General features: G+C 49.5%; 1 protein-coding gene and 1 pseudogene across 1 annotated transcript in view; one reads left to right on the forward strand and one right to left on the reverse strand.

Annotated features, from left to right (window-relative positions):
• Positions 1-10,206, reverse strand: part of NUAK1 (NUAK family kinase 1) — a 72,325-nt gene extending 62,119 nt beyond the window's left edge. The window contains exon 1 of the mRNA XM_036106544.2: positions 9,255-10,206. Within this exon, the coding sequence (XP_035962437.2) occupies positions 9,255-9,518 (264 nt within the window). The 5' untranslated portion in view covers positions 9,519-10,206. The remainder of the gene's footprint in view (positions 1-9,254) is intronic.
• A 5,834-nt stretch (positions 10,207-16,040) lies between these two features.
• On the forward strand, positions 16,041-16,591 carry LOC118544652 (histone deacetylase complex subunit SAP18 pseudogene; annotated as a pseudogene).
• The last annotated feature ends 2,941 nt before the right edge of the window (positions 16,592-19,532 follow it).

Below are 19,532 nucleotides of genomic sequence, written 5' to 3' on the forward strand. Positions count from 1 at the left end.
TTGCAAACGTACTTTGCATCTAAAGCTTGCCTACTCTACAGAGCTGATCACCAGGCTTCTCAGATGAGGGGCTGGGGTCTCCTGGGAAGAGGTGAGAGTGTGGGAGCAGCCGCCCAGGGTGGGAAATGGGCTCCCTCCTCCTCCCCCTCCTCCTCTCTGGTAGGGGTGCGGAGCTGCAGCTAACAATGCTGGGCTCTTGGGGCGCCTGAGTGGTTCAGTCGGTTAAGCGTCCGACTCTTGTCTTGGTTCGGCTCAGGTCATGATCTCGAGATCGTGGAATTGAGCCCTGCGTTGGGCTCTGTGCTCAGCACGGAGTCTGCTTCAGATTCTCTCTCCCCCTCTCCCTCCTGCTCATGCTTTCTCTCAAATAAATAGATAAAATCTTTAAAAAAAAAATTTTAAAAAAAAGTGGGCTCTCCACACCTGTCCACACAGTGGTGAGGAGGGGGGTGACTCAGAAAGGGAAGAGGGTGGGGACCCAAGGGGCCTTTCCTGCTGCCTCCCATGGTCACAGAGCTCCCCCCTCAGCATTGCTGCTGCACTTCTCATTCATTCATTCCTTCATTCCTTCATTCATTCATTCTTACTGAGCACCTACTGTAGGCAGAGCACCAGGCCACAGGCCAGAAAGCAGTGAGGAGTAAGACAGCACCCCTGTTTCCTTCTAATGGGGGAGGAAGGGGAAGGTATACACAGACAAATCATCGAAGCTGCATAGTTTACATGTTCTGAAGGAAATGAACAAAGGGCCAAGACAGAGGAATGAAGAAGTGGGAGTTTGGACACTGGTAGGAGCCTTGAAGGATGTGGCAAATTCCTAATTTAGTCCCCACACAACCCATGGCAGGGTTTTAAGCAGGGAGAGCCACGATCTAGGATAAAAAGACCACCAGCTACTCTATACTCTATGCTGGTACTTCTCACCAGAATAAATAATAATACCAGTCCTGGTTTCCTAAAGCCTGCTAGGCTCTGTGTTGGAAGCTTCCAGTTCTACTTCTCACGGCAATCCCACTTGGTAGGATGCTGAAAGCTGCCCTTTCTAGGTGAGAAAACAGAAGCTCGGAGAAAACACGTAGCTTGCCCAGGGTCATCCAGCTGCCAAGTAGCAGGGATGAATTTGAACCCAAGTCCGCTTGTCCTACAGCCATGATTTCTTCCCCTACACCTCATTTAGATACTACCTTGCACTGTTCCCAGATTATTCCAGATGTATGACTCACATGCCCCAACTAAAGTCTCAGCATCTCAGTGCAGGACTTGTCATGTTCTCCAAAATGGCCAACAGTCCTGAGCACTTAGGAAGCACTCATTCAGTACATCTGGTTTACCGCTAGATTAAAAGGAAAAGGAGGCATGCCAACCCCCTATATACGTTGAGTCTTTATTACGTGTTTTTAGTATGTTGTGTCTGAATGTTACTACTCAGTCACAGAGCAGGGAGGAGTGGTGGATAATAAGAAGAATGAGGAAGACCACCAGCAAGTGCTGCCAGGTAGGGATGTGGGGATCATATGCACACAGGGCGCCCCATGGAAAAACAAGTGAATGGCAACCCGTTCTCCCAGAGCCACCCATCTGGGGGCTGCTTTGGGCCAGGAAGGGAACCTTTTCAAATTCATCCACCTCGAGGGAAGCCGTTTTCTATTTCAGACAGATGTACCTTTTAGACTAACCACAGCCCCAGATGCACTTAATACACATCTACTGTGTGTCAGGCACTGGGCTAAAGGCTCAGCTACATCACATCATCTTATTGAACCTTCTCAACAGTCTGAAAAGTAAGAACTAGTATAAGCCCCAGATGAGAGAACAGAGGTTTCAAGGAAACTAAGAACGAGGCCAAGGTCACACCATTGTCAAGCTGTGGGATGGAATGTGGATGTGGGCATCTGGTTGACCATGGCACACAGGACACTGCTTTCCACTTCCAACACAAAATGAGCATGAGCGTTCTGGGGACCCACAGATTGGAATCTTGAGGGCCTGAGAGATATGGGGCTTCCACTCCCATCCCCACTCCCCACCCACTACCCTGAGCCCCGCCTTGTTTTGTTGTGTTTTTTTTTAAATAATAACTTTATTGAGATCTAATTTACACATCACAAAATTCACCCATTTAAAAATGTACAATTCAGGGACTTCCAGTATATTCACAGAGTTGTGCAACCATCACCACAATCAATTTTAGAACATTTCCATCCCTCCAAAAAGAAACCCCACCCCCATTAGCAGCTACTCCCCATTTCCTTCCAACCCACTCAAGCCCTAGGCAACCACTCGTCTACAGTCTGTCTCTCTGGCTTTGCCGAATTTGGACATTTCACAGAAATGGGATCATACAACATATGATCTGTTGTGACTGGCTTCATTCCCTTCGCATCATGTTTTCAAGATTCATCCGTGTTGTAGTGCGTTCGTAGTACTTCGTTCCTTTTTACTGCGGAACAATAATCCCTAAATATTCCATAAATAAAATTATGGAAAGGATCACATACAATAGTCCACAAATAAGCTGAACATACCACATTTTATTTATCCGTTCATCAGCTGATGGACATTTGGGTTGCTCCTCCTGAGGGCTCTTAGAAATAACACCACTAGGAACAACTGTGTTCACATTTCCATGTGGACGTGTGTCTGCATTTCTCCTGGGCAGGTCTGGAAGGGGAATTGCCCATCCCCATCTTAAAAGGCAATTACAAGTTCACCGAACAGCCCCACCGTGAAGTCAACATCTGGCTGCTCCTGGGCCGTTTCCAGAGAATTTTATCAATATGGCCAGACTCCCCTCACGGGTGGGTCATCTGGCCAAGCCCCTCCTATTCCGGGGCCTGGGATCTTCTCATTCCCGCCCTGTACGGTGTCGTCTGGGCCAGCACAATGATAAATGCATTCTGCTCTAAAACAGATACTTCACAAATCATAACTTACAGATGCTCCGGGACTTTCATGTGGGAAACACAAACGAGACTTAGGCCGTCTGACTCCAGAGCCACTGAGGACAGGAAGCCGACAGGCCCGGGACGGCCGTCTCTCCCCCTCACAGTGCAGACGCGCATGCAGCAGACAGGGAATCCGTGCACGGAACGATCCGCCCGGCTCCGCAGTGTTTGCCCGCGTTAAGCCGCATTCATTCCCAGCAATTGTTTTTCAACCCCAGCAAATCAGAGAGCTCCTTGAGGTCACAGAAGACGGCCTACGGCCTTTCCATGTCCTAAGATAGTCCCTTTTGCCCAGTGTATTCACATCAGTGTCCATCCCACAAGCCTTTGTTGAGGACCTACTATGTGCTAGGCACGATGCTAGGCACGACGGGAGGTTGAAGACAGTAAGGCCGGGTTTACCAGCAGACAAGGCACCCGGCCCCAGCCCTCCTCTACTGCTGCTTCCCAGGAGGAAGTGAGATGTCCTGCGTGCTGTGGGTGCATTTCTATCTGCAGGCAGGGAAGTGAACCAGCTGACCCCTCCAGGCCTGCTAGGGCTTCCAGAATCTGAGGCTACTCGAGGAACAAAGAACTCAGTGTGTGTCCAGGTGGAGAGCTCCCTGACTTGATTCATTAAAACAGACTCATGGCCCAACAAGCAGACAGCTCGCCAGAAGCAGACACATTAATGCGGTTCCGATCCTTATCTTCTCATACCTCAACTCTTGCGAAAACCTCCAGGCTAGCCTCCCTGCTCCAAGCCAGCCCACCAGACTGCTGGGCTCAGAGCCCCGCTGATACCAGAACCCAGCCCAGCCCATCTAGAGGAAGAGATACGGTCAAGGTCTCCGCATTCACACTGCCGGCGTCCAAACCCGGGCCCTGCTGCTGCGTGTGACCTTCACGGTCTGCAACTCAGTTTCTTCATCCAGGAAACGGGATAATAACAGGCACATTATGACAATTAAATCAGTTAATATGTACCTGGCGGTGTACCTGGCCCATGTTATAAGCACTCAGAAAGTATTAGCTGCTATTACTACTATTAAATATTATTATTACTACCCCATCCTATCTTGCCAATCTTGCTTCCCACTGCATCCCAGCATAAACCCTGCATTCTAAGTGATCTGGCCTGCTCACCCTAGAATCCCCTTTGCCTGAAATGCCCCATATTTCAGTCTTCCGAAACCCAAATCAAAGATCATCTTCAACATCATCAGCCCTCCCTAATCTTCCAGAATGCCACAGCCCTTTCTCTCTATTCCTTTCCTGAACAGTGCAGAGAAAACCGCCCCCCAGGAAAAGAATCACCCCATGGCTGGTCTTCCGACACCACGAGCAAAGTATCATGCCCAAATCCAGAGGTCACCGGTTGTGCAACATAAGGAAGGTTCTCCATTTCTCTAGCAGCAGTGGGTTTCGAAACAGACCACGTGACCTTCCAGCTGTATGACCCTGGGCAAGTTACTTAACTTCCCTATGCATCATTTTGCCCATCTGTTCAATGGTTCTAACTCGAGTGCACACCTCTCGGGGTTGTTGTGAGTGTTAAATGAGAGATGTCTGGAAAGCAGTTAGCGCAGCGGGACACACACCAAGCTTTCAAAAGTGTCAGCTGGTAGTAATCATAGTAGCTGTGGCCATACGGGGAGGGGGTGTCCCTGTCCAGAATCGAACGCAATCGAACAAACTAAGCTTCAGTAAGCTACATTCCAACTGGACAATCACCTGATATCATCCAGTCAGTCCTGTACCAGGCACTCAGACCAGGTAACTGCTTACTGCGTCTTCCACCAGATGGGGAGATCCGTGGGCCTCGGTCACTCCTGTGTCCCAGCATTTTAACGTGGAGAGCAGCATACAGGAGATGGTAATAAATCTTGCAGCCACACAGAACTAGTTCAATATCTGTAAGTACATTTTATCTTGGCTACTAGACTACAAGCTCCTTAAGCGTGAGCATCACGTCTTGCTTTAGTAAAGATTTATTAAATGAGTGATGCAAAAAATACCAAACCGAGAATCAGGTTGCTTAGACCCAGCTCAGTCACTGGGTCATTCTGGAGGATTAGGGAGGGCAGATGATGTTGAAGATGATCCTTGATTTGCGTTTCAGAAGACTGAAATATGGGGCATTTCAGGCAACCCCAGAGAAGTCCCTTAACGCGTCTATGCTTTATTTTTCCCATCTCCGGGATGAGAAGTTTGTACCATGTGTTGGCCAATGCGTCTTACTCCCTGAAACTGGGTTTGGGTCTTCAGTGCAACATGGCCCTGCAGATGACAGCCATCTGGCTTAGGAGGCCAGCTTACGATATGATAGCACCCCTCATTTGCAGTTTTCCAGCACCAGGCAAGGAGTAACTTTGGGCCAGTGCTTAAAACACCCATTTTTGGTCAAATCAGTTCCTTTGCGGAGTGAGGACGCCCCATCACCCAAGCTAGAGCTCTGGTACCCCCAGGCACACCAATGGTAAACTGGGGGCACACTGTGCCCACTGGTCCTGCACCTCCCATGCCAGACCCGCCCAGAGACCTCGCCTCCTGCTCATACCACACAGCACACTGCTCACAAGAGATAACCTGGTGCAGAGGGAAAGTTGAACTTGGCCCTTGGCGGGGAGGTGATCACATGACACCGCTCCTCAAGATGTTGTTTGTTTTTGGGTTTGGGTTTTTTGGCAATAGTTTGCACAGCCTGAAGGTCCGGGCAGTTTGGCTCAAAGAAAATGCATGCCGTGTTATGCCACAGGGGCTCCGCTCAACAACGGCCCTGCCCAAAACTGTATTAAAACAAAAGTTGTGCAAGAAACAAAGCCCAAATTCAAGGCTTTAGAAATGCATGCAGATCCTATCAGAATCTGGCTGATGGTCTTGGCTTCTTATGGGTGCACTTTTCTGCGAACCTCGCATTCCTTAATTAACCTAAAAAGTGGGTTCTTTCCCCCACCATTCTCTGAGTGATAGCATGCTGATTTTCCAATGCACCATGTCTCTCTGATGGTCTTAAAAATCTAAGGGAAAGTCTACGTGAGGTGAGAAAAAAAATTCTGCTAAAAGAAGGAACTAAACCAGCTAATTTCACCTCTTGAGGCTTTCCATCGATTATTTTATTTAATTATTACACAAGTCCACGAAACTGGTACTATCGGTAGCCCATTTTACAGATGAGGAAGCTGAGGTTTCAAAAAGTTACAGAGCGAGCACCAGCTCACGAAGCTAGTGAAAAGTTGGGATTTGAATGTCCGCCAGGGCTCTTAGCCCTTCTGCAAGAGTGCTTCCTTGTGGGGTGTGTTAATCTCTGGAACAAGCCACTTGGAGTCCTTGTGTCATGGACACCCTCCGGCAGTGGCCACAAACCACATTTGGGAATTCAGAGAGGAGTGTGCCTGGACTAGGCCAGGCCGAGGGCCACTCCAACTCCTGATCCTGCAACTCTCTTCGGAAGTGGCTTTCACAGAACACAGAAGATGATGCTGCATGGTGCTCTGATTCAGAAGGCCCTTCCAGATGTACAATTAAAAGCCACAACATTTTCATTTTTAAACACTTCTCTGCCTCTGAGCTGCTTTCAACGGGAGTGCTGATCCCACAGCATCTCATGCCCGGGACGCCAGCCACCAGCGCTGGCAAAGCGGCTTAAAACCCCTGCTCCTCTTGAGAGGTGCCATAAAAGACATGGCAATGAAGAAGACAAATGACATGAAAACGTCACTTCGGAATTCTACCCAAAGCCCGAAAAGTCAGACCTGAGAGAGCGCTCTCTCGATTCTCCTCCACCGCACCCCGAAAGCAAGTGATAGCTATTCACTGCATCCTTAGAACCAGAAGAAAACTCCCAAGTTCATACTTCAGATGATAACGTCTTGCTGCTCTTGACAGATTCTGAGTCACCAAGTGCTGTACAGGCGAGAACGACTTGCTGACCAATTTTTTTGGGTGTTTGTTTTATTTTCTGTTCAGCCAGGCACAGGGAATTTTCCACCTGACAATTCCTGTTTCTCACTTAAGTTCTTACACCATCTGTGAGCACTGTGCTCAGCAGGGGGAGGACTCAAGGCCAAGGAGGGCTTCCCATCACCAAACCTCAGTTTTCCCATCTGGTTAATGCAAGCCTTTCACCAGATGATTCTGCTAAGGTTCTCAGCTTATCTATGGAATAGAAAGCAGTTTGAGGATTGCCAGCTTCTGAGCCTGGATCTGCTACCAGATTCAAAATCTTTACATAATTTTTTAGTAAAACAAGAGATTTGGCTGAAATTAATAGCACAATGGGCAACGACCAGGGCTGGACAATAACAGAGCAGGACTGGAGTTTGCCGGCGGAGAAATGAGCCTCTCCCGTTCTCAGGGCGCCCCCTCGTGGTCGTTCGACTAAATCCCGACGGAATGTTCAGAGTTTCTGCAAATAAAGGGAAAGATACCCACCAAAAGAGAAAGGCAGGCTCCCGTCTACTGATGCAATCCCTTTCACTCTAACCTCGTCTGTGGATCAGACAGCGAGACGAATGCCTGACAGGAAGCCCCAGTGAAACTCAAAAAGGTGTCTGCCATAGACAAGATTTCATTCTTTCAAACAGTTGGCGGCAGCTCCCCAGCATTCAGGCTTCTGTGTCCCCTGGCAGATCCCAGACACACCCTTGCCACTCAACCCCTCTCAAGCTCACATCCTCAACCTGCAGCTCCGACCGTGTCTGTTTTTCATTATTCCGCTTTCCAACTTCCCAGCGCGATTCTTCAACAGCTATTAAGACAACACAAGCAAGGAGCTAGGCTTAGTTCTTGCTTTTTCAACATCCAGCCTGGGGAATATCACCTCAGAAGAAAAGCATGAATGAAGTGCACGTTTCTCAGCCTCTTCTTCCGCAGACCTGAAAGTCTGTTCCTCAAAGGACATCTCTACAACCATCTCCTCTTTAAAATGCTCAACCTACGAAAAAATGGCACCTGCCCAGAGTGAATTCTTAACTACTTGCTGGCTATCAGATTTGTTTATCGGAGACAGCTTTAAAAATACAATGTACAATGTCTCAAATTTCCAATTAATCTATGAAAGACTTCTTTTTTAAGCTATAGAATACAGTTGGATCAACCCAAACAGTGAAGCTTAGGATGAGGGAGTTATCCAGGTATCCAAATATTTGATAATTCGGGGCTAAACCTTCTGATTGGGGCCCCATTTTCTCCATAGAACGGTCCCTGTACACATTGAAAAGAAAATTACCAACATCAACCTACCTACCACTTCATTCAACAGTTCATTTTGCTTTTACCCTGTGGTCATTCGTTAAGTTTATAAGCAACCCTGGGCCCCGAAACACCCCAAAAGTGCACACGAGGCATACCATAATTAGTTCCTGACTTTGGCCCTAAATTGATTAAAATACATCTGATACGCTTCAAATCAAAGAACCATGTTAATTTTCTGCCACACACCACACAAAATCTTTCTGCAACAGTCAGTCACTTTGAACCCAACCCTCTGGCCACAAGCAGTGTGGATTTCAAGGGCCTGTTCCCCAGAAAGGAAAAGGACAACAAGCCAAGTTGGGGACACGCAGAGACCCCAAGGTACTCCAACCGCTTCCAAATGGGGCTGGGACCCTGGCAGGGTTTCAGCTGTCACAAAGAGTGGGGCAGCTGGCCCAGTCCCCTAAAGCAATTCAGCAGCCCTGCAACCAGGACCTGAAAGGCAGTGGGGTCGGCTGCAATTCAGCATCTGTGTGGCTACCCGTGCCCTGGGCATTTCAGTCCTCCCCGAAGCGGAGGTGAACTGTCACAACCCTCAGGCATGCAGTAGTCTTTACTTTTGCGCCCTAACCTTCTCTCTTAAAAAACAGGCAGGAGTCCACCCTCCCTTGCAACTACAGCAGCACCGGGGTGATGGGGAGTAGGAGTGGGAGGGTGGGGGTCGCCTTCACGTACAGGACACGGGACTCCGGGGACCAGCTCCCTGCTGAGGATGTGGGTCTGTTCGGAGTTAGAGCAATAAAGCATTCCAGGGCTTGGTCTGAATGCGTGCCCGCGAGGGAGACCTCCACGGTCCCAACGTTGCAAAGTGTTTGCAAATCATAAACACTACTTTGCTGCTGGGAGAAAAACCCCCAAAATATGCGCAGACAGGATGTAACAAGTGTTTCGAGAGAGAGACACGCCTGAGTCACGGGGAGCTGGGGAGAGAGTGAGGAGTCTGTCTGGGGGTTCCCGGGAAGCCCCTCTCGGACAAGAGAGTCTCAGAGCCCCAGCCCCCCGGCCGGCGCGCCCTCGGTCCGCAGCCCCGTCTGGCCCTCGCCCCGGGGGGGGGGGAGGGGTTCCCCCACTCACCACTCGACCCGAAAACCTCTCGGTGGCCCTCTTGACTTTGCCGTAGGTGCCTTTGCCCAGGGTCTCCTGCAGCTCGTAGCGGTGCTTCAAGTTGTGCTTGTGGTGATGCCGCTTCACCCCGTGCGGCTTCCTGGGCTCCGGGGCCGCCGCCGCCGCCGCCGCGGGGGCTGCGGTGGCCCCCGCCACCACCTCCGGGGGAGAGCCCGGAGCCCCCGGCGGCAAGTCGGGGCCGTCCCCGGCCGCGGGAGCAGCGGCCCCCTCCATGTCGGAACGCAGGGCGAGCCGGGCTGGAGAGGGCAGGACTGGGCACAGCGTTCGCGGTGTCGGGGTCCCCGCCGAGGAAGCCGGGGCGCGCTCAAGGTCGCCCCCGCAGCATTGGGGAGGCGGCCCGATCCCGCTCGGGCTGCGGCTCGGTCACTGGCGGCGGCGCGGACTGCACATCTGGCGCCCCCGGCGCGCACGGTCCGCGCACCGCCCCCCGGCCGCAGCGAGCTGCGGAGCGTCGGGCGAGGTGGCGGCGGTGGCAGGGGAGGCGGCGGTGTTTGCAGGAGGGAGGGGAGAGGGGTGGCTCCGAGCGCAGGCGGGGAGTGTTATGTGGGGCGCCGCGCCCCCCGACCCCTCCCCGGGAGGACGCACAGACGGGGCGGGGGCGGGGGCGCCGAGCTCGGCCGGCCCCCGGGGGAGGGGAGCGAGGGGCGGCGTGGCCGGGGCTTCCCCACCTCCCCGCCGCTACCCGGGGCCCGGGGCCACCCGAGCTGGGAGGGGGATGGGTGCGTGTCGCGACTCGCCCTTTGTGCCGCGCGGGGTAGGCCGCAGCGGCGGCCGGGGGCGGGGGGGGCTTTGTCCTCGCTCGGCCGCGACCCGGACCGGAGGCTTCCAAGCCGGGGCGCCCCCTCCCCGGGCTCGCCCGCCGCAGCTACCGCGGGCCCGCCGTCGCCGCCGTCTCCTGCTCCGGCCGCTCGGCCTCCCCGCCTGCTGGCGCCCGGGCGGCGGCGGCGGCGGCGGCGGCTCGCCGAGCCCCGGGGCGGGAGAAGCAGGAGCGCTCCGAGCCGGAGGCCGCCGGGACCCGCTCGCGATCCGGCCGGGGGCGCCACGGGCCTGGGCACCCCTTCATTTTGTTTTAGGTGTCGCCGCGGCCGCCAGGCCGGAGACGGAGGAGAGGCTGGGGGAGGGGAGCAGGGCGGGTGTTGGGTTACAGGCGGTGAGTCACGGCCCCTCCGCCGCAGTGCGCACCCCTCCCGCCCAGCCGGGGCTGGCACCCCGCCTCCGAGGCCCCCTCCTCCGGCTGGGGCGGCTGCGCTCCGCGGAGGACCCCAAGAGGGGCGCCTCGACCCCGGCCCCGCGCCCTCGCCGAGGAAAGGCGGAGGCGGGGAGGAAGAGAGGCCCAGAGGCTGAACCTGGGGTCCGCCGCCGGACTGCCGGCCCTCCGACACCAGCCAGGACTCTGGCCGCCAGGGAAGGGAGAACAGTTGGGGGCGTGGAAGACGTGGGGCGCCCACCCTGTCCGGCGACGGCTGCCTTCGGAGGTGGGCGAACCGGGGACCTCAGAGGGAGCAGGGCCCGGAGCCTTCTGAGCAAGAGGCGACTTGCAGGCCTCTTGGCCCCCTTGGGCCTTGGGAGTTTTCCTCGAACTGAAAGGCCCGGATCCCGAAGTTGGTAAGGGCGCTGTACCCCACAAGTTGAGGGTCAGGCAGGAAGGGCGTCCGACAGCGGTGAAGCAGCCCCCCCCGCCCCGACCACCACCACACACACACCTTCTCCTCGGCAGCTTCAAGGCAAGAGAAAAAGAGGCCTTAGGGAATTTTTTTTTTGTAATGGTGCAGTAGACTGGGATAGGAAGAGTGAGGTATGAAGAATGTCTGGTGCCTGGTTGGTCTTTACTTTTTCACCAGGGCGCCCCTCTCGACCTTCCTCTGCAGCTCTCAGGTCCATCCCTTCTGCATTCCTGCTGTCTTCACTCTTGTCTCCCCCTTATCACCTTATCCTGGACTCCTGCAACAGCCTGTCCTGCCCGTCAGCCCCCTCCCTGCTGCTAGAGAAATGGCCTAAAATGCTGCCATCATCATATCCCCCATACCTGTGCCTCTGCCACACTCTTGTCCTTATCTGTCCTAACTTCTCTCCTCCGGATGCTGACATAAACCTCTCTCTGCCCCTTCCTGCCTTCTCCAAGAGCACACTGGTTATTGCATAATACAAAGACAAAGGCCATGTCTATTCAATTCCTATGCTGTCCACAATTGCAGGGCCTCCCTGCCCCCATCCTGAAAGTGAATTCTTTTTTGTTTTGTTTTGTTTTGTTTATAAAGTCTGTAGACATTGTGCATGTAAACTGAAGAGTCGGGGTGAGCAAAGTGTGGGTTGATTCTGGCTCCCAGGTGGATAGGCTGTGTGACCTTGGTCAAATGACTTAACCTCTCAGCGCCTGTTTCTTCTCCTTAAAATAGGGAATAGCAGATCTGTTTTACAGGTGAAAAGACTGTGTCTGTAGTGGGAATTGAAACTGTTCACCAAATATTTCCTTGTTCTTTCCCTCCCGAGGGATGTGGTAGGAATCCACTACCCTATATGACTCACTTAGGCCAATGGAATGAGAGCAGAAGGGATATGCATTGCTTTCAGGGAGAAACTTCTAAGGGCCAATGGGCAATCCCAAAAGTTCAATCTTGGCAATCTTATGTTGTCAACCATGGAAGTGCAGCAACAGAGCCTCCCCCAGCCAGCGCAGGGCTCTGTAAAGATGACTGAGCAAGCCCAGCTAGCATGCATTAGAAAAGTAGTGTGAGCAGATTTTAGACTTGTGTTGTGTTAAACCAGTGAGATCTGGGGGTTGTTTGTTACAACAGCGTAATGTTGCTTATTCTAGCTAACAGTGTTGCTCCTAAATGCTTGGGACTTAATCAGTATTTGTTGAATGGATAGCATTCTGATACTATTCTGATATTATTCTGATACTATTTTATGATAGTATCTGATACTATATGATAATAATAAACCCTCTGCTGTAAGGTGGCTGTGATAGTCCCTATTTTCAATTAAGGACACCATCTCAGAAAAATTAAGTAATTTGCCTGAAATCGCACAAGTCATAAATAGCAAGGCCAGGGTTTAAACCCTACCTGTGCAGTTCCAAACCTCATGCTCTTCCTCTTCTACACTTGCCATGCCACATCTCCTTAAATGGGAAGGATGGAAACACCCAGTACAATGCCTGGCACACAGTCCTCCTCAAGCACTGGGAGTTCCTCTCCAGACTGAATTCCTATAGCATTTATAATTGGAGCCACACTTCAGCACAATATTATCATGCATTGTGCTCAAGTGTTTTCACATAGATAAAGCATTTCCTCCGACAAGATCCCAGGCTGCTTGATTAAGAGCTTGAGATCTGGCGTCAGACTGCCTGAGTTCAAATCCCTATTCTGCCACTAGTAATTGACCATCTTGGACAATTCTTTTCCCTCTCTATGCCCCCCTTCTCTCATCTTCAAAATGGCAGGTGGTATTAGGGGTGCTAACAATAATAGGCGTGAGGGCTCTTGTGAGGATTAAGGGATATAATATATGCACTCAATAAATCATGGCTATTAATATCATACTTGTTTTTATTATACTTATTCTTTATCTTGCGTGACTCCTACTGGCATTGAGGCAATTATAAGCCATTTAATCATATTACTTACTTGATTAGACTCTGATTTCTGGCTTCATTCTCATTACGGGACAGAGGTACTAACATCTGAAGTTAGAAACATGACATCCACACTGCCCTACAGCTCATATTTACATAAGGCTCATTACTTGTTCTTTATTACACTTTTCTATTTTCAAAGCAATTTAAAAGAAAGTATGCTTGCTTTCTTAAGAAACATTTGTTCAGAAAACATAGTAATACCAGTGTCCTTTATCCACCATCTACTGTCTGCCAGGACCTTTATATGTATTGCCTCTAATCACCATCATAAAACCGTAAGGTGGACGTTATGAGCCCCATCTGGCTGTTAAGAACAGGGAGCTCAAAGAGGTTAAGGTGCCTATGACCAGGAAGTAACTGGCCGAGTCAGAATTGGAACTCAAGTCTCTGACTCAGGTTTTGCTCCAACCCCTATTTTAAGCCGCCCGACATTCCAGTTCATATCAATGAATGCCTGTGCTTTGGTTGACATTTTCCATTTTTCTAGATGAGGTTTTGGAAAGCTACCTCAGATCGTGACTTTTTTTTAAGAGAGAGCGAGCATGCACGCATGCGTGTGAGTGGTGGGGGAGGGGCAGAGGGAGAGCGAGAGAGAATCTTAGGCAGGCTCCACACCCAGCACAGAGCCCAATTCGGGGCTCGATCCCACGACCCTGAGATCATGACCTGAGCAGAACGAAACTAAGAGACGCTTAACTGACTGAGTCACCGAGACGCCCCAGATTGTGTCATTTCTAACGTAAGTATATTGTTTGCTAGACACCTTACACTGAAGAACCACCTGAGAAGGTACATATTCTTCACTGTGGCAGAAGACTGCTAGCGAACCACCAAATAGTCATGTTTGTCTTTCCACGGGGGAGCTGACAGACAGCTGCTCAGCTGGGGATGTATCTCCCAGCCTCCCTTGCCTCCAAGCCTGGCCACGTGACTACTTCTCTCCAGTGAAATATGAGCCAAATGATGTTCACTTCTTCCTAGGCCGGGGTGTTTAAAAATTGCCTAGCAGGAAACCGAGGACTCCAAGGCACCAGAGGATGGTGGAGTCACTAGATAAAAGAAGCTCGTGTCCCTGAATCTCATTGAGGAATAAAGCCACCCTTGGGGCAGGACATTGGACTGGTCCATGAGTGAGAAATAACCTTCTATGAAGTCCCTGAAATTAGAGGGTTTATTTGTTACAACAGCTAATACTGCCCTAATACATACAGCTTACACTAAGTCTGTATTTACGTAGGAAAAGCAAAATGGAAGATGATCACAACCATCTGAAGAGTTAGAACCAAAAATGCCACGTGTATGTTTTCTGTCTACTTGCTGACTTAAGGAGAAAGCAAATTATTTCGGGCCAGAATTTTTCTTTTAGTTTTTCCTGGATTACATGTATCAGAGATCAAAACAGAAAGCTGTGTTTCTTCCCCAGCTGAGCAGCTAGAGAAACAGTTAGAAGGGTGGTTAAGAGCCTAGTTTCCAGAATCAAAACCAGCTCAGTTCAAATCCTGGCTCTACCACATTCAAGGTGTGCGATCTTGGGTGACTCGGTCTTTGTTTCTCTGTTGTCTCACCTTGCAGATGGGGACATTAATAATGCCCCACTCAAAGGGCTTTTGTTAAGGATTGATTGAGTTTATGCAATAAAAAGCACTAAGGTCAGCACGAGGTAGTGGTGACACCCCATAAATGTCAGCTGTTATTATGATTTGCCACCTTCCCTATTCTACATTACATTCTATTTTGTGCATGCAAGGGTACAAGGGAAAGCCAGGCACAGAATCATGAACAGAATCAGTTGCTCTTACAAGAGTTCAACCAAAATAATCCAAACTGAGCCTTCATTTGCAACAGGTCTCATCTATTTGATGACTGAGAGGGCAGAGGACCCCGCTGGGAAGGAAGAGCATCAGTCTGGGCATCCACCATAGTATGGGGACAACCAACAAGACAAGACAGGGTTTCCAGCCTCTGCTGTCCCCAGGGGATGCCACCCAGGGCAGGTGCCTTCACCTCTCTGTGGAATGACATCACCAGGCGAGATGCTGTCTGATGACCCTTGGGGCTGACAATTCCTGATTCCTTTTGGAGATGGCAGTTTCACACTCCTTGCACGTGTCTTCTTCTCCCTTCTTTTCCCGCATGGGCAAGCAGATGACTTCCAGCAGTTCCATTTGTTTTGTTTTCTCTGTCCTAAACATCATACTGAAAAAATAAGATAGCTTCTCCCTGAGGGAATAAAACAGTGGGGAGGCATTGGAAGGTTCTTTTATGGAGAAAAGAAACCGAAATGTGATCAATTCCCCATCCGCAGGAGAAGCACCGGCAGGACTCCAGAGCGGGAAACGACACCTTCCCACCCCTGGAAAGGGTGACCGCCAGAAAATCGAGAGTAAACATGTCCCATGCAGGGACACACTGGGGTCATGTGAGAGAATAACTCTAATTGGCTACAATGGAAGAGTGTGGAGGTTAAATTGGGGGGGGGGGGGTTCCAGGTGGGGTGGGGGGACGTAAAGAGCTCATTTCCTCATGTTGCTCCCTGGATGGGTGAATGCACTCAACCATATTAGCTAAGTGCTTACCATGGGCCCATCACAATTCTAGGTACTGGGATACAGAAGTGAACAAAAACAAAGTCCCCGCCTTCATCAGGTTTACAGATAAACAGTGAGCCACGGACAAATAAATCTATTACCTGTCAGGTAATGGTAAGGGCTGGTGAGAATAGATCAAGTTAAAGAGGCAGAACATGTTGAGAGTGATAAGGAGAAGACTTTATGACAAGGTGACGTGTGAGCAAAGGCCCTAAGGAAGCGAGTGTGTGTACAGCCTGGATATCTGAGGGATAATATGCACATCTGGGGGAAAAGCCTCCCCGGCATAGAGACTCATAAGTGCAAAGGCCCTGAGGCAGGAATATGCTTGGCATGTTCATGAAACAGCAAGTAGAGTGAAATAGGGGAGAGTAGTAGGCGTTGAAGCCAGAGAGTTACCAGAAGACCAGATCCTGTCAGCTCTGTGGAATGATGAAAGAACTCTGGGTTTTATACTGAGGCAGGCAGGAAGCCATTGGTCGATTCTGATTAAAACAGTGACATCCTCAGAGCGAGCGTCTCGCGGGCCGTAGGAGGAAGACAGCGGTGGGGTCGCGCGTTACCCAGGAGGAAATTAAGAAGGAGCCAGAGAAACCGATCGATCGGGAGAAAATGTGCCCGCTGCTGCTGCGTGTTTTCACCACCAATAACAGCCGCCACCACCGAATGGACGAGTTTTCCCGCGGACACGTACCATCCAGTGAGCTGCAGATCTACACTTGGATGGATGCAACTTTGAAAGAGTTGACTAGTTTAGTAAAAGAAGTCTACCGAGAAGCTAGAAAGAAGGGCACACACTTCAATTTTGCAATTGTTTTTACAGATCCTAAAAGGCCTGGCTATCGAGTAAAGGAGATTGGCAGCACCATGTCTGGGAGGAAGGGGACTGAAGGTGGCAGAAGTTCCAAATAGGAGACTATCTGGACATAGCAATCACACCTCCAAATCGGGCACCACCTCCTTCAGGGTGCATGAGACCATATTAAATTTTATTTACTATTTCTTGAATTATTTTTCATTCAGTTATGTAAAATAAATTCTTTTTCTTCCTCTCATCATTTCCATTAAGCCTTCAAAGTCTAAACAAATTGTAATGTGTCTGTGGAATTAGATTTGTCTGTGTTACAGTATGGATATTAATAGAAAGTCCATGTTTCTGGTCCTTCTTTAAAATACGAAGAAAAGTGCTCTTAGCATCCTTTGTAAAATTGTATTGTTAAATACATGTGTGCAATCAAAAAAAAAAAAAAAACAGTGACATCCTCAGACTCGGATTTGAAAAGTCTCCCCCCAGCCATTGTATTAAAAATGGACTTGGGGAAGGAGGGAAGTGATGGGGGCACAGGGCTCTGAAAAAGGCTAAGGGGCTCTGGAAAGTTCTCGCCTACAAGAACTACATACAACACCTCACCTTCCTCAGTGCCTTCCTCCTTGTGCTCACCGTGGGTCATTCCTAAAACACATATCTATCTGACTCTTGCGTCTCCCTAAGATTCTGCTGATCTCCTGTGGCCTTGAGGTCCAAGTCCAAACTCTTAGCCTGCCGCTGGCTGGGGAAAGCATCACAGGGTAACAAGAGCACTGGCCTTGGCATCAAAAAGACCCGGATTAGAGTCCTGATCTTAGCGCTCACCAGCTGTGTGACGTGCCCAAGTTGCTAGAGGTCTCTGACCTCAGTTTGTTCTCTTTCCTCCTTGTCCTGGATGTTATCACCTGCGTGTCAGCTCCATGAGGGTTAGGACTCTCGTTTGTCTTGTTCCTTGCTATATATTCAACACCCAGAACAATGCCTAGCACCTAGTAGGTAGGCACTCAACAAATATGGGTGGAGTCAGCGAATGAGCTAATAACGTAGGAGAGAGCATCTGCAGAGTGGCTAGTGCCCAGCCATTGTGCCCTTCTCTTGCTGACTCATGCTCATTGCCCTCTTCCCTTTAGTGGTCGAACCCTAACGGTACCCTCCTGATCCTTACCCACACCACCTCCTCCCACCAAGCACCATATTTTCTGGGGACACCTCTGTTTCATGCTGCTCCACCTTTGCACATGCTGTGCCCAATGCCTGGGATGGCCCCTTTCCTGTCCTCCAGATAACAAACTGCTACTCATCTTGGAGACCTAGCTTAAGACGTCACCTCCCCTCTGACACTGTGCTAGACAGAACTAAAGGCTCAGTTCTCTGTCCCCAGGGCACTCAGTCCCTGGGTCTCTTACAGCACTTACCTCATGGCATTACAATTATTCAGCTATGTGTCCAGCTCTGCCCAGTTGCCTGGGAACTCCAGGATGGTCAGCACGAGAACAGCACTGTCCAACAGAAATATAATATGAGCCCCGTATGGCATTTTAACTTTTCTAGCAGCCACATTAAAAACAAGTTTAAAAAAAAAGAGAGAGAGAGCAATTAATCCTATTAATGTATTTTATTTAACCGAATATGCCCCAAATATAATCATTTCAAAATGAAATCAATATAAAAACCCATTGATAAGGTAGTTTACATTCTTCCTTCTGTACGAAATCTTTGAAATCCATTGTCACATTTTACACTTATAGGAAACCTCAATTCAGAGCTAAATTTTCAACTGAAATATACCTTAGTGAAAAGATAAAGTTGTATTTCACAGAAAAATATTTTACACAGCTCCAGAGTTTTTTAACTTAAATTTCGGTTAATTGTATAAAATTAAATGTTTAGCTCCCTAGTTAAAGAACCTCATTTCAAGCACCCAATAGCCATATGTGACTAGTGGCTACTGTTTCCAACAGTGTAGATCTAGATCTTATTCTTTATTCTAATAGAAGTACAGATGTGGCTTGTAATATATAAATACTGAAAGGATGGATGGATGGATGGATGGATGGATGGATGGATGGATTTTACTAATTATACACCCTCCCTAGTTTATCTTCCTATTTCTTACTCTGGAAATGCAGAGCACAGGAAAGAGAGAATGAAATTAAGGGAAAGGTGAATCCATAGAAATCTTCCTTGGACTCCAATTTTTCATTTTGTGCCATGGGACAAAGTTCAAAGGCATCAAAGTTCTACTCTCTGATCCATGCAGCTCAGCAACCCAGCATATTCAACTCTCTGCTTAGATGTCAAAGCAAAGTGGGGTCTTTACTGACCATCCTGTTTAAAATTGCAGCCCATCCGCTCCTCCTCCATCCCAACACTGGGGCTCCTTACCCACCTTTACCTGTTTTCTTCTTCACCATTGCATTCACCAGCATGTAATATATTACACAATCTGTTTCTTTGTTGTGTTTGTCTGGACAAAGCAGGGATGTTCATCTATATGATTCTCTCATAAATCCCGAGTACCTGGCGTGTAACAGGTGCTCGATAATTATGCCTGGAATGAATAAACGGATAGATGAATAATTTGAGTTCCAGCTGTTTCACCTGCTAGTTCTATAATCCCAGTAAGTAATTAAAGATTAAACCTCAGTTCCTTCATCTGTAAAACGGATGTATAGTAATATTTACCTTACAGAGTTGTCTGATAGGGATCCTCCAGGGATTAATGCTTATCCTATAGGACTAAGATGATGGCTCTGAAGCGTTTAATATAGTACCTACATTGGCACTGGCAAAATGTAGCTGTTCTTAGTCTGTTTAAATAATAATATTAGATTCATTCTCTCAGGTCTATACCAACCGTGTAAAGCAATCACAATTCCCCAAGTAATTCTGTCCCAAACAAAAAAACTAGGTCAGGAAAAAATAGTCTCAGGATCTAGATTTCCTACACGATTGCCTATATTTACCTGTCCTGTTTGTATTTGTATTTGTATTTCTAACCCTGGGATACAGGTCCCTCAGCCCTGCCCTGCCAAGAGCCAGGGCAGCTCCAGGTCAGGCCACTCTGTTTACTGTCACCAGGGACTTAGGCTTGAAAAGCAGGCACGAGAGGCAGGGCATTCCACGCAAGTCATCAGCCTGCCTATGACGGCAGAAGCTCTTGGCCCACCTGCTCTGGGGCAGTCACC

This window comes from Halichoerus grypus, chromosome 6 (assembly GCF_964656455.1).
Source record: "Halichoerus grypus chromosome 6, mHalGry1.hap1.1, whole genome shotgun sequence".
In the NCBI taxonomy this organism is placed as follows: Eukaryota; Metazoa; Chordata; class Mammalia; order Carnivora; family Phocidae; genus Halichoerus; species Halichoerus grypus.